General features: G+C 39.1%; 1 protein-coding gene across 3 annotated transcripts; it reads left to right on the top strand.

Moving 5' to 3' along the window:
• Nucleotides 1-1,979: 1,979 nt before the first annotated feature.
• Nucleotides 1,980-13,650, top strand: tnfaip2b (tumor necrosis factor, alpha-induced protein 2b). Of its 3 annotated transcripts, none has more exons than XM_055863373.1 (12): nucleotides 1,980-2,117; nucleotides 7,059-7,283; nucleotides 7,534-8,185; nucleotides 8,284-8,395; nucleotides 9,702-9,824; nucleotides 9,956-10,050; nucleotides 10,178-10,273; nucleotides 10,362-10,488; nucleotides 10,629-10,754; nucleotides 10,884-11,039; nucleotides 11,151-11,272; nucleotides 11,516-13,650. In XM_055863373.1, exons 1-12 carry the CDS (start codon nucleotides 2,084-2,086, stop codon nucleotides 11,661-11,663), a joined length of 2,016 nt encoding a protein of 671 aa, XP_055719348.1. In that variant the 5' UTR covers nucleotides 1,980-2,083; the 3' UTR covers nucleotides 11,664-13,650. The 3 variants fall into 3 exon arrangements, with proteins under 3 accessions (XP_055719348.1, XP_055719349.1, XP_055719350.1); XM_055863374.1 differs by lacking the exon at nucleotides 1,980-2,117 and adding an exon at nucleotides 6,306-6,632; XM_055863375.1 differs by lacking the exon at nucleotides 1,980-2,117 and adding an exon at nucleotides 6,306-6,632 and having other exon boundaries at nucleotides 7,012-7,283.
• Nucleotides 13,651-15,785: the final 2,135 nt, after the last annotated feature.

Below are 15,785 nucleotides of genomic sequence, written 5' to 3'. Positions count from 1 at the left end.
TCTATCGTTGTCTCTGATTGGGAGCCATATTTAGGCAGCCATAGTCATTAGGTAGTTTGTGGGTGATTGTCTATGTCTTTACGTTAGTTGCTTGTGTCTGCACTTTCATTTTATAGCTTCACGGTCGTTTGTTGTTTTTGTATAGTTTGTCAGTGTTCGTTTCGTGTTCGCCTTCGTTAATAAAACAAGATGTATTGTTATCACGCTGCGCCTTGGTCCTCCTCTCTTCCACAATACGACGATCGTGACAAGGACATAACTTGGCAGGGGGTCTGGGGGTCCTCCCATTTTTTGGGGGGCATCTAAAGCACATTTCCTGCATTTCTACACAATCTAATATGACCCGTGGCCCTTCTAGACGTCTCTTTTTAGAACAGCAAAAAGTAAGCAAAAATGCCCACAGTCATCAAGCTAGATAAGAGATTATTAAATATGTTTAAGTGATTGATAAGACTGAACTAGATCCACGATAATTCAATAATCAATTAATAATCCACAATAAGTTTGGTGAATTTTGGCCCATTCCTCCTGACAGAGCTGGTGTAATTGAGTCAGGTTTGTAGGCCTCCTTGCTTGCACACACTTTTTCAGTTCTGCCCACAAATCTTCTATAGGATTGAGGTCAGGGCTTTGTGGTGGCCACTCCCATACCTTGACTTTGTTGTCCTTAGGCTATTTTGCCACAACTTTGGAAGTATGCTTGGGGTCATTGTCCATTTGGAAGACACATTTGCGACCAAGCATTAACTTTCTGACTGATGTCTTGAGATGTTGCTACAATATATCCACATAATTTCCCTTCCTCACGATTCCATCTATTTTGAGAAGTGCACCAGTCCCTTCTGCAGCAAAGCACCCCCACAACATGATGCTGCCACCCCCGTGCTTCACGGTTGGGATGGTGTTCTTCGGCTGTGAAAGTTGCACCCCTGATGTTCAGTGTTGAACAAACTTTACCATTGACGATAGTGAAAGTACAGCTATTTCCGGGCTACTTAGATGCATTTCGTTGCAGTTATTAGCCTATCTGTAACGACCTGAGTGTCGGGAGGTGCGAAGTCAGACGCAGGAACAGCAGAGCTTCAATATGTTGAGTCTTTTAATACTCAACTTGAAAACACAATGTCCAACACGGACATACTGGGTGTCACATACAACGGTCCAACGACACGAATAAACTAACCCAGTCCACAATAATAATATCCACTCCCGAAATCCAAAAGCCACAATGAAACAATCCCGCACAAAGAAGCGTACGGGCTGGCTGACTAATAAAGCCACACTAATTAACAATTAACTGAACACAGGTGATACAAATAAATACATAAGGAGGGGGAGGAAAAAGAGTCAGTGGCAGCTAGTAGGCCGGTGACGACGACCGCCGAGCGCCACCCGAACGGGAAGGAGAGCCTGGTTGAAGTCGTGACACTATCATTTTTTTTTTTTAGGGGGAACCCCACAGTCCACAGTTCTGTTTTTGTGTAGTGAGGTTTTGAAATATAACATTTTGAGAATTAAACCACAAAACAAATGCAGTCTTCTCCATTTGTTAGTTAAGTGAAAACTTTAGTTTCCTTCCTTTGTACTCATGTGTCTAGTATGAGTCCATCCCAAAGAAATCCAGCCAACATCTACTGTATACTGTTCTCATAGTTCACTGATCATTTGTCAGCTTATTAATTATATTGTAGCTATAATGATAAGCAAATGTGTCATAAAAGTAATCATTATCTTGTATATCAAGTTTTATTTGAAGTCAATACATATTTGCCTGTTTATCATGTGAGATGCATGCAGGCCAACCCAGCACACGATAGGATTGGGAAATATGTTGGAGACATGCTCTATGAAAACAAACTCCAAAGCATCAGATCACAGAAGCCAGCTACACATACAGGAAAACACATATCGTCATATGAGGAAGGAAGCAATGTTGCTAAAGAGCAGCTCAACCGTCTTATAAAAGACTGCTCAGTATCCTCCTGAGGTGTCTATTTCTAAGCAACATTCAGTTCACCTGGACCACATGCAGGGGAGGTAGAACACTTGACCCATCATTAATATCAGCGCACACTGTGGAAGAATGAAGTTATTTCGAGGGTTGAGGGATGAAGCAGGTAAGGAATGATCATTTCTCAAGTCTAGAACTCAATGACATTGCATAACGGAAAATAAATCTAACAATTAAGCTTTCGCTGCTTTAGTAGTTATTATTGACATAGCTAAGCAATAGTCTATCTGTTTAAAACAGGTGATAAATTCCATAGCCTCAAAATGTTTTATGGTCTATTCAATCAAATCCGCTTTAGCCAACATCCGCATAGCTGATGTTTTGACGGTGTTGGAGGTGAACTGCGTTAAGGCAGTCAAATCCACAAGCTCTCCTTGCATTATCCCTAAAGTGGAAATTGCCATTGGCTGCACGGAATTGGATTAAGAGAAATCCGATGCAGCCTTGTTTACAAGTTCGAACACTGAAATGTGAGATGTCATCTCACCTCGATTAGGCTGATATAAATCCTCATTTTTTTGTTTAATAATTTTTTATTTGAGCATAATTACTGTATTTGTATATAACCTACACTTTATCGTTCTGAACTTCTACAAAAGTGGGATAGGTGTGGGTTTGTGAGATATTTTTTAGGTGGTTTGACACTTTATTCAGACAGTAATGAAATAAGGAGACAGGCAAATGTTAGAAACAGTGGGAAGAATGGAAGCAGGCAATGATCCCTGTTCTCAGGTGGAAAGTTGCATGCAACACGTGCCTGGGAGTGTTACCACTACACCAAGACTCTACACAGGAAATATTAATAATGGTTGATGGCAGTGGTTAACCAAATCATAGTTTGCAGATTGCAAACATTTTGTATTTTGTAATTTGGGTGAACTCTTTAAAATAGGGCTGGAAGAAAAATCCTGCTTGCTCTCTCTCCATACCCTCCTGGAGGGTATGTTTCCCAAGAGTTGAGTGTTTGAAAATGTTCTTGTTATAATAATACATTTCTCAAAATCACCAAACCTTAAAGAAGAATGCAATGAATATCAATATTCAGGTGGTTTATGCCTACTAGTTGAAGGTCCTTGCCAACCTTTTACTCTACATAAACAAAATATGTGTTTATGAGTTGTGAGTCCCCCTACCATCCCCGCCTAGCATGTGCACAATACTAAAATGTCAAAAATGATATTTGATTCCTGGAGAAATGCTTATTTGTATGACTTATTCAAAACTGTCCATGAATGGCTGAAAAAATACATAGCCTCGTATTATTCATTCTCAAAGACAAGTAGAAATATGAAATTTTAAACATGTGATTACACTGGCATAATTGGGAAGAAGTGGAATAACAAAGTAAGTGTGGGAATAACAGTAGGGTTCTTTCTGACAAGCACAGTAATTACCCTATATTTTAGCCCATTGTTAAGAATGACAATTGTTCCACTGACCAGCTTATTAAAGTAAATAGATAATACAATCTCCTGAAAACAAGTTGTCTTCTAAAACAGGCTATAGGCTACATGTGCACCACCAAGTCAGAACAGTAGGCTAAATTAAGAGCGGAAAAAGGACCAACTGATTAGGGTGAGGGACATGGGCTACTAACAGCTTACTACACAACATACACTTATGTATACTTTAGTTAAGAATGTAATACTATCTCCCTGGCATGTTACATAATTTACGCAGCAGCCTACAATACATTTTGGACTCTGTGCTGTTTTTTTTCTGTACTGTGCTGTGCTTACTTGAACAGGAAGGTGGCACAGAATTTGCCTTCATTCTGTCATCAAAAGTTGTCATCAAATTCTGGCATTCACTGGATTTATGGTGTTTTCAAGACAGCTGGGAACTCGAGAAAAAAAGAAAAAATTGAATCATGGTAACGTCACATATCAATGCAAAAATAACATGCAAAACAGGTGGCGCTCAAAATCCCCACCTGCCCTGGATGACGGGTTGCCACAGCGTCTTTTTACAATTTTATAAACTCAGCAGAGAACGTTCTCTGGCTCAAAATGTCAAACTCATAAAAGACACACCCTCGTCCACTTACCCTCGCCTTATGCCCTTAGGGGAATCCCCGCGGCCATATTTGTCATCGGTTCCTCTGATTAGCCAAGCAAGGGAAGTTTGCAACGTAAGTCCCTCCGCCCTCGTTTTTAATTGTACATCCACTAAGAGTCAGCCAAAACTTAAAACCTCAACGTCAATATGGTGGAGTCAACATGACATCGTAAGTAAAAACTAATGTAAATAAGTTAGAAATTGTGCTACTAATGCACGTAAAAGTCATTATGTTTTTGTTGGGTTAGCTTTTGAAAAATGTAGAACTTAATAATTTGCTAGCTATCATACTGTAGACGTATATTAATAATTATATAACGTTAGTTAATATAAGTAGACATGCAATCATAATTGACAGATTTTTTTTTTTTTTTTTTCATTTTTTTGTTGTAATTTGTATATTTTTCAAATTATTATTCTTGTTTTTTAATGCAAAAAAAAAACAGTATACATACAATAAGTATATAAACAGACAATGATAACATATGCTAGGGGGTACAAAAAGATTATACAAAGACCTGAAAAGATACACACATATTGTTTTAACAGCTTTCTTATTAGAAGAATGTAGAATGGTCTTAATGTACTGCTCAAATTCCTTATAGACAACACAGAATAATGTTTTTTTATTCGTGAATTTACATTTGGGAATATGACATTTTACCATCAGCACAATTAGATTCATGAGGTAAAAATGTTTCTTTATCCTTATTATAGTTAAGGAAACCGAGCAGCACATTCTCCCATAAAACAAGACATCAAGAATATTAACAATTATAAAACTATGAATATCTTTCCATAATTTCTTTACATGTAGACAATGCCAAAATGAATGAAAAACTGTTTCTGGATGCGAAAACACAAAAAGTACAGTTAATATTAATGTGTTTTTTGTTTCTTCAGGTAATGATTCACAGGGTAATACTTATGGATCATTCTGAAAGAGACCTCTTTGACCTTGTTAACAAGCAGGTATTTGTGTGGTAATGACCAGACTTTTTCCCAACAGATTTTATTGTGACATAAGGAATGGATAAAATATCCCTTTGAAATAAAGCACGAATAGATCTGTTGTTCTGAGGGGGCAAGGAGAAACCCAGTTTTCCTATTGGAGAGTCAACTGGATTAAGCGAGGGTAGGTCAAGAAGGTGAGGTCTGGTTACACCTCTAAATAACATGAGAGTTCCAGATGGAATAGCATCAAAGACTATGGCAAACTCTCTATGTGTAACAGGGATATTGTAACGAGAGAGAAATTCCTCATAATTGAGTAACAATCCTTCTGCATTGAAAAGTTGACTCACCAGCAGGATATGATTATTAAACCAGTTCATAAAAAATAAAGACTTGTTTCTATACCAAATAACCTTATTGTTCAAAATGAAATACCTATGCGGGGGAAAAGTATGTTTATATATTAACGACCACGCTGAGGATACTTGCCTATGAAAAGCAGATAATTTTGTAGGAATCTTATGAATGTTATAGTTACAAAGTTACATAAAATTGAAGCCACCAAAATGGGAGAAGATATAATGAGGGATGAAATTCCAAATTGAATTTGGATTCTTTAAGAAATGTTTATCCCAATTTATCTTAAAGGGATTATTCAAAGTAGGAAAATCAAAAAAATTGAGACCACCATATTCATATGTGTTTATAACGACAGATTTCCTAATATAATGTGTACGATTTTTCCAGATGAAGTTGAAAAGCATCTGGTCAACCGCTTTACCTATTTTGTTGTCAAGATGTAGGGACTGGGCTGCATAAGTAAGTCTGGAGATACCTTCAGCTTTAGAAAGCAATACTAAACCTTTCAAGGATCCTCTCCTGCCCTGCAAGTGCATACAAAACAAAATATCTAAAAAATGTATTCGCTACATGCCTGTATTTGAATTGATATAATGTGGATTTGTATTATTATTTTATTTTTTCTCTTCTTTATTTTTTTGTGGAATCCCTCTGGCTGTTCTGCTTCTTTTTTTTCACGTTACTGTTTAATTTAAAAAAAGTGTACACTCATCAGACGTCAGGATCAGAAGTCTTCACTTCATTTGACTGCTGAGGGGAGAGGGTGTGTCTTTTAAGTTTTTGGAATGCCCTCTCCATTCAGTGCCACTATTCTTGAGGGGCGTTTCTTTAAAACATGCAACCAATTATCTTGATCGCTTACATATTTAGACCAATCATATTCTTCAATATGCGGTGGTTGACAGTGTGGCAGGGCAGGACCATTATAGATGTTCCGCTCGTGATGTTAAGTTGCAGGCGCATATATGCTCCGATTTCAGAATGAGTTGGAGCACAGTTGAAAAGTTAAGGCGCTGACTATATAATCGACTAATTACAAAAATAAAATCAGTAATTTTCAATGCGTGAGATATAAGACGTGTGCCGTGCGAGCGTGAGAAGAGGGTCAAATGCGTGTATTTCACGACCAATGACCAATGGGTGAGAGTTGGCAACTCTGGTTCTACGCTATACAAGTAAAGTGGTCAGTCCTGTCGGGAGAGTAGAGCTATTCCTTTCGGTTCACACTTATTTTTCTATCAGGCTTAAGGTATGTCTATACTGAATGCTTTCTTTTACACATACTGAACGTTTGCTTATGATCTCAAAATTATAATTAACAAAATATACATAGCAATGATATCTGCAGAATATATATCTTATCTTTTACCCACTTTTTTAGGGTAACGTTAGATAAAGATATTGCCAGATAAAAAGGCCTTCAAATCAAATCAAATAGTATTGGTCACATACACATTTTTAGCAGTAGCGAAATGCCTAACCGTTATACTAAATGGTCCAAACCTCTTGATGAGTTCGCTATGTGTTGTGTTAAAGTCGCTGCAATATTTAACAGCGCAGCAGATTGAATACCATCAGTTTATTGCACATTGTGTCTGTAAAACACCCCCATCGGCATGTCTCCTCAGATGCTAAAGCAGTAAGTGTCCATCAATCTCTGACTGTCTCTCTATAGTGATGAGGACCCTAAGGACTAGAAACACAGTCGCAGGAACAGAATCCACGGAGCCAAACTCTCCAGTGGAACACAACAAACTCTCCAGTGGAAAGACATCAGCTGGAAGAAAGTTTAAACATTTAACATTGCCCCAGATCCTAAGACGGAATTCCAAGAGTAACACCAACATCACTGCTCCAGATGTCCCCAACACATCCAGTGTTATTACTTCCCCTCTCGAGGGTGAGTAAACACTGCAATGAGTTGTACCTTTATCTGTCATTGCATTGCAATTTCAAATGATTCCTTTCTTGTCAAAGGTTATCAAAATCCCTATGGAATTTACATTTCCCTTATGACTGATTCATTTGTTTATATGACATCTGTAGATGGTTAATTTAACAGATATCATACAGTACATTCATATGCAAATGTTTTATGGCATATAGTTTAGACACTGTAAACACTACACAGTCTTTGTCTTTCCCCTCAGAGTTGTTGACTTTTGAGCAGAACCTTGAGAGAAATTGCCTGTCTGCTGCTGGCCAACAGCTGATTGAGAGAGAGGAGCGTCTATATGGACAGATCTCAGAAAAGTTGGTTCAGTCGACCACAGAGAGGGAGGAGGAGGAAGAGCAGTTCACCAGAGATCACAAAGCCCTCCTCAGCCAAATAGACCTGGCTGTAAAGAGTTCTCTCAGTCCAGACGAAGACAGTCTTGAAGCTCTGAAGTCTGCAGTGAAAGCTATCCTACAGGAGGAGGAGCAGGATAGGCGATGGCTGAAGCAGGTGGGTAAACAGCCTGCCTGGAGACCCAGTGAGTGTAGACGTCACCACAACACTGTCCTCCAGAGCCTGGTGGAGGAGCGTATGGACAATGCCGAATTGCCTCCTGAAGAGAGCAACAAGCTACGCTCCTCCCTGCAGAGGGATATCTGTGGGAAGGGCAGGAGGCTGCAGGAGGACCTGCTGAGGGTGGTGAAGGATGTGAAGGGCTGCTACCCAGAGGACATGGATATCTGCAACTTCTATGGAAAGATGTATCACCAAGCCTTCAGCGCAGGGATGAGGAAGATTGAAGAGTATGGGCTGGGCATGGATGACTGTTCTTACCTCCTGTATTGGGTGAATGTTGCCTACCCAGAGTGAGTGATGTCTTGTTTGTGTTTGGTTATTAAAATACTTTTTAATGAGGTTAGGAAATGTGACTGACTAGCATAGTAACTCCTGGTTTTTGTCTTAGAATTCTACAAAATCCAGAACTGACCAAGGTGATTAACCCTGAAATGTTAGGAAAGCTCTTGACTGAGGAGTTGACAACACCATTGGAGAATCAATGTCTTACTCACAAAGAGGTAAATATGATTTCAATTCAAATGTGTCCTGCAAACTGGACCACAGCTTTCTGACCCATGTGTTTATGTTTTTGTACAGAAAAAGATTAGGGGCTCTATTCAGTCTGTATCGCTGAAGCATTACAGATTGTGCGATAGAAATGTGAAGGTAATATCTGATTGAGCCGACATATGCAGCGTTTATCGTGAATAAAGTCTTCACTAACGCAGGAACATTGCCTTTAAATTTCAATCATGCTGTACCGCTGAACTTCCGCAATACGGTTTGAATAGAGCCCTACAGATGTAGGATCTTGCAACAACAAAAAACTATTCAAGGTTTAAAAGGCTTCTAAAGTTAGTAATTTTGTCACGATCGCGTTGACATGAACGAGAGGACCAAGGCGCAACATGATTTGAATACATCTTCTTTATTTACCACGACGAAGATGATCACCAAACACTTATACAACACTAACAAAACAACAAACGATCGTGAAACTTCAAACGTAAGTGCACACACAAACTACTTACGTCGACATATACATAAACAATGACCCACAAACAGCTAAAAGCCTATGGCAGCCTTAAATATGGCTCCCAATTAGAGACAACCGAAATCAGCTGTCTCTAATTGAGAACCCATTCCGGCCACCATAGACTTTCCTAGACAACTACACCCAACATAGACACAGCTAGACACATACACTCAACACAAAACCATAAACTACAACCAACACCCCCTCTACCATATAATACCCCAAAATACACACATACCCCATGTCACACCCTGACCTAACCAAAATAATAAATAAAACAAATAATACTAAGGCCAGGGCGTGACAAATTTCCACTTAAAATGTTCAGACTTGATTTGCCCTTACTAAAAATGTATCAACCTCTCCAGAAATGTCTATTTATAATCCACACAATAATTCACATTTCCTGTTGCTGCAGGATTACTTTCCTGCTCTCAAATGCAGGGTCAAATTAAGATCTTACATCTGGAGATGTAAATGATGGCTTGTGGATCATTAAAAAAAGTTTCTGGTAATAAGCCAACACTTTTTTGGTTCCAGGTAAAACTATTTTGGGTTCCATGTAGAATCCTCTGGGGAAAGGGTTCTATGTGTAACCCAATAGGGTTCTACCTGGAACCGAAAACAGTTATTCTATGGGAAGAGACAAAGAACCCTTTTGTGGGATTATTACCATTAACTTTTTTTAGGTTATATTTTAGGTTATAGATAGCACCGTTTTTTCTAAGAGTGCAGAGATAAATGTTTCCCTTGTTAGATGCATTGTTTTCTTGATGCCCTGTTTTCAGACAGAGGTGCAGACATTGATCAACAAAGTGCTGATGGTGGAGGAGCAAGCCTGGATGGAGGGGTCTGTGCCTGAGCTCAGAGACGACTGTTACTTTAGCCCCTTGGCCATCGACGTAATTCAGGTAGACATCATATAGGAAATATTTGGCATCCTCATGCCTTTATTGCTCTAACTATTCAGTTAGTCACAAATTAGGTTGTTGGTTTTAACAGGGATTCATTTAATACATTTTTTATTTCACTGTCCCTTTAGTTTATTAATGCTGCAGTGAAATCGATAGAGACAGTTTTGGGAGCCACGTCCAAAGTCCAGATAATTGTTTGCCTGTTGAAGGACTTCTTGAATAGGTACTACAGTATACACTTTTTGCAGGAAAGAATTGCATGACCTGAAGTTACAATGCATTGTATTCTACTCCAAATACTATCAAATTATGATTATCTATTACTAATATACCAAATTACACACTTGCAGCTATAAGAAATTCCAGGAGAAAGTTCTCAAGGGAAGCAACAATGGAAACAGCAGAACTGTGATAATGGCCAATCTTGCCTGTGTTGAGCAATTTAGGTATGTTTTACTTTTCTTTTCAGTTTTTATATCCACATTGATAGAACCACATCTAGTCATCTAATTTGATGTCTATGATTCCACACAGGGACTATATTGTGAACAAAGCCGATATCTTCCCAGTGGATGTAAAGGAATGCTGTCTGTCCATAGTAGCTGAAATGAAAAACATTGGCTACACATCTTTAACAAGCCCTATACACAAGGATCTCAAGGTATAGCTGACTTACACAACTCATCTCTCTTTGATTTTGCATCTGAGCCAAGTAATATAAAGTGCAATGTACCTACTAGCCTGTCCTTGCTCTTAATTCAGTACTGATCTATTGTCTATCTGCCCTCTCCACACACACAGTCTCAGTACAGCGGTCTGGGGACGCCTGTCTGGTTGGAGAAGAAGAAACAGGTGTTTGAGAAGCTGTTTGAAGGAATTAACAAACACACCCAGGATCTTAAGGGCTTGACTGACTCCTGTCATCAGGTAAATTGATTAACAGATTGATTGAGAGATGGAATGGCTGATTTCCTGGTTGGTTGGTAGGTTGGTTAATTGATAGATTGAGAAATTGATTGGTTGGTTGGTGGATTCATTGGTTGAATGGTTATGCAGGAGCTGCTGAGCCAGCTGCACTTGGAGGTGACAGTGGAGTACGTGAGGAGGCTACTGAAGAGGAAGATAAAGCTGAGAGACAAAGAGATGCAGGAGCAGGCGGCCAGGTCGGTGTGTGAAGATGGCCAGAGACTACACAAACTGTTCACTGAAGCGGTGAGAATACACACACACACACACACACACACACACACACACACACACACACACACACACACACACACACACACACACACACAGGAGATTATATTGTGTTTGTTGTCACAGGGTTCCAGGGAGGAGTGGCTAAGTGACATCCTGCCCAAGATTGCTGAAGTGCTGAAACTCCAAGACATTTCCTCCATACAGCTGGAGATAGTGACTCTGAGTCAAGCTTACCCTGATCTCAGGTTAAACTTTCATACTTGTTATTCACATAGCTACAGTATTTTCTAACAACAGTTATGTGATTTTGTATTTCCTTTGCATATTCTAATGCAGTGATTGCTTATATTGATACAGCTGAAACAGTTCCTTTTATAATGCTAAATGCAGTTACAGTGCCTTGGCACAAGGCCAATAACACAGTGCAGATGATGCTGTGTTTGCGTTGAACACACAGTGAGCTCAACCTTTTCCACTTTAACCCACAGTGAATTCCAGGTGTCCGCCCTGCTTAGCCTCAAATCCAACCTTTCTGCCTCTGCCGTGACGAGGGTAAAGAAGACCCTCCTGGACAACCAGGACACCACCAGCTCCCAGGATGCCCCATCTTTTTTCTCCAAGGTACAGGTCAAATGAGTGTTGAATACTGTTAATGAATCAAGTCTGCAATGCTCTTGTAAGGAAAGTACCCTAAAGAGGGGACTAGCGTGGTTCTGGTTCCGGTTCTGACCGAAATGTTCGCTTATAAATTGTTCTGTGGACACCATAGATTGAAATAGCATGCATTCAGCGATAGCCCTAGATCTCACGGACTTGGGAGTATATATCTTCCACATGTGTACCTCAGGCTGTGAAATCTGACATCACTTGAAGCTGGGATGTCCTGCCTACCATTTCATTCACTCTTCCAACTTTCCATCAACTCCTGGCTGAACGCTACGTCACAGCCATTGACAAAGCACATGCCTGCAATCCTTAGTTCCTAGCGTAGCAGGAGAGAATGGTTTCATCACATCCAGAACTTTATCAAAGTCATCAAAAATAATTCTGAGATTTTAAATATATGTTTTTTCTGTTTGTCATAGACAGACAAGATTAATATGAGAAGAATGGCCAGTTCATATATATGCACATTTTCTCTAACATGAAACATGTATTTTACAGTTATAAGGAAGTTGACATTTTATAGTTAGTCGTTTTAGAATTTGATTGTACTATATTTAGAAAGCATATACGTAATTTCAAGCCTCAGTTTTGTTGAATAGCAAATACATCATAAAATATTTCATATGTGTATCATATTTGTACTGTGTACATGAGCGTGTGTCCTCGAAAGTATTCTGCATTACAAGTTATTGTTTATTGCCATCTCATGATAAATAATTACTTGTGGGTACATAGATTATAATTTAGATTACATTTTCCCTTGAATTGGTTAGTCAATGACTAAAAGTCATTGTTACCATTCTGTCAATGAAAATGCAGAGTATACACTCTAACCAATTGTCTAGCCAACCATTATTTATTTTGTGTATCAGTTCCAGGTAAACGCTCACATTACCAGTAAGCTACCTATGACTTTGGAAGGAGGAAGGAAACCACATTAACAGCCTTGTTGTTTACAGGATAGGCATTTCAAGTGAGTCAGGCTGCCAGTCATTCCAGGTTAATGTCTCTGTATCCCTTGGAAGACTGTCAGTTTCGATAATAGGTTGTGATAAGGATTTAAGGGAAACACCATTCTTTGATGATAATATCCCCTGGGAGACCATTGTGGAAGCATGTAGTGGATGGTACCATTCAAATTGACTTACTGATTACTGTATGTATTGTGAATTACTGTACATTTTGGAATTTCCAATATTCGAGTACTACTCTCTCTCTCACAAGCCAAAAAGACTGTTAGGGGATTTCCATTCTCAGCGGAAGCACAATCACTGATAGCCTTACTGCCGTTGTCTCCATCTACAGGGCACTATTGGTTCTAAGTCTTTCCATTAGGCATTTTTGATGAGGATTAAAACCACTTGACCTGAAAATGAAAAACTTTAGGCAGTTTTAATTCCAATTTCTCTTTAAGACCGTAAATAATAACTTGCCATATAGTACCTTTTAAAAAGTTGACAAAGACATGTAAACAGAGCTCCAAATATTGTGCAGTAGGGTGAGAACTTGAGGGTCATGTTGTTTAGAATGAGGTCGTTATTGTTCTCTACCTGAGACTTCCCACACTCAGCAGCAAAAAAGGCAGCCATACCAGGCTGCAGACCTGGTTTGGGACAGGAAAATGGAGTACACCTCCTGGCTTGCCTCCAGAACCTCCCAGGTCTGTCTCTGTAACAGTCCTCCCGTCCAATGCAGCAGGGTAGGCAGGTGCTCCATAGTACTACAACAGAGGTAAACATGTATCAATACATAAAATTGGAGATATCTAGCCTGTACTCAAGCTATTCCCTATGGAATAAAATTAGTCAGTGCTGTGGACCATGCAGACTTTGGAAACCCTGTGGCATACTCATCCGTGTGAAGTGGGGCTGTTTACCTTTGTACTATAGCTTCTTACAGATTTTATGTTGTATTTTGCATGTTGAATTATTTATTTAATAAAAAGAGCTATTCATTACATGTATGTGACGCACCTCTGTGTAGTTGACATTTCTCAATTTCTCCTTCATGGATTCAAGAATGATGTGGTTATTTAGTATTTTCTGCCTTACTCAAGGATTTCCCTTCAATTGGTTAGTCAATGATTCCAAGTCATTGTTACCATTCTGTCAATGAAAATGGAAAGTATACACTCTAAGCACTTGTCTAGCCGACCATTATTTATTTTGTGTATCAGTTCCAGGTAAACACTCACTTTACCAGTAAGCTACACTATCGGTCCAAAGTTTTAGAACACCTACTCATTCAAGGGTTTTTCTTTATTTTTGCTATTTTCTACATTGTAGAATAATAGTGAAGACATCAAACCTATGAAATAACACATATGTAATCATGTAGTAACCAAAAAAGTGTTAAACAAATAAAAATATATTTGAGATTCTTCAAATAGCCACCCTTTGCCTTGATGACAGCTTTGCACACTCTTGGCATTCTCTCAACCAGCTTCACCTGGAATGCTTTTCCAACAGTCTTGAAGGAGTTCCCACATATGCTGAGCACTTGTTGGCTGCTTTTCCTTCACTCTAAGGTCAGACTCATCCCAAACCATCTCAATTTGGTTGAGGTCGGGGGATTGTGGAGGCCAGTTCATCTGATGCAGCACTCCATCACTCTCCTTCTTGGTAAAATAGCCCTTATACAGCCTGGAGGTGTGTTGGGTCATTGTCCTGTTGAAAAACAAATGATAGTCCCACTAAGCCCAAACCAGATGGGATGGCGTATCGCTGCTGTGGTAGCCATGCTTGTTAAGTGTGCCTTGAATTCTAAATACATCACAGAGAGTGTCACCAGCAAAGCACCAACACACCATAACACTTCCTCCTCCATGCTTTACGGTTGGAAATACACATGTGAAGATCATCCGTTCACCCACACCGCATCTCAAAAGGACACTGCAGTTGGATCCAAAAACCTCAAATTTGGACTCCAGACCAAAGGACACATTTCCACTGGTCTAATGTCCATTGCTCATGTTTCTTGGCCCAAGCAAGTCTCTTATTTTTATTTTTATCCTTTAGTAGTGGTTTCTTTGTAGCAATTCGACCATGAAGGCCTGTAGGCCTCTCTCGGCCATGAAGGCCTCTCCTCTGAACAGTTGATGTTGAGATGTGTCTGTTACTTGAACTCTGTGAAGCATTTATTTGTCCTGCAATTTCTAAGGCTGATAATTCTAATGAACTTATCCTCTGCAGCATCCATCCTTCCATTCCTGTGGCGGTCTTCATGAGAGACAGTTTCATCATAGCGCTTGATTGTTTTTGCGACTGCACTTGAAGAAACTTTCAATGTTCTTGAAATGTTCCGTATTGACTAACCTTCATGTCTTAAAGTAATGATGGACTGTCGTTTCTCTTTGCTTATTTGAGCTGTTCTTGCCATAATATGGACTTGGTCTTTTACCAAATAGGGCTATCTTCTGTATACCACCCTTACCTTGTCACAACACAACTGATTGTCTCAAATGCGTTAAGGAAAGAAATTCCACAAATTAACTTTTAAGAAGGCACACCTGTTAATTGAAATGCATTCCAGGTGACTACCTCATGAAGCTGGTTGGGAGAATGCCAAGAGTGCAAAGCTGTCATCAAGGAAAAGGATAGCTATTTGAAGAATATCAAATATAAAATAAATTATTTGTTCAACACTTCTTTTTGTTTACTACATGTTTCCATATGTGTTATTTCATAGTTTTGACATCTTCACCATTATTCTACAATGTAGAAAATTGTAAAAATAAAGAAAAACCTTTGTATGACAAGATGTTCTAAAACTTTTGACCGGTAGTGTACCTATGACTTTGGAAGGAGGAAGGAAACCACATTTACAGCCTTGTTAACAGGATAGATGTTTCGAGTGAATCAGGCTGCCAATTCTTCCAGGTTAATGTCTTTATCTCCACTGGAAGACTGTCAGTGATTTATAATAGTTTGTGATAATGATATAAAGGGAAACACCATACTGTTCATTGAAAAAGATAAGCTAAATACCATCCTACCTCTCCAATGGAGCCATCCAAAATGCATTCAAATTGACTTACTGATTACTGTATTTGTACATTTTGGAATTTCCAATATTCGAGTACTACTCTCACAA

The sequence above is a fragment of the Salvelinus fontinalis genome, chromosome 15, assembly GCF_029448725.1.
Source record: "Salvelinus fontinalis isolate EN_2023a chromosome 15, ASM2944872v1, whole genome shotgun sequence".
Classification (NCBI taxonomy): Eukaryota; Metazoa; Chordata; class Actinopteri; order Salmoniformes; family Salmonidae; genus Salvelinus; species Salvelinus fontinalis.
This window is presented reverse-complemented; position numbering and strand designations above follow the sequence as displayed.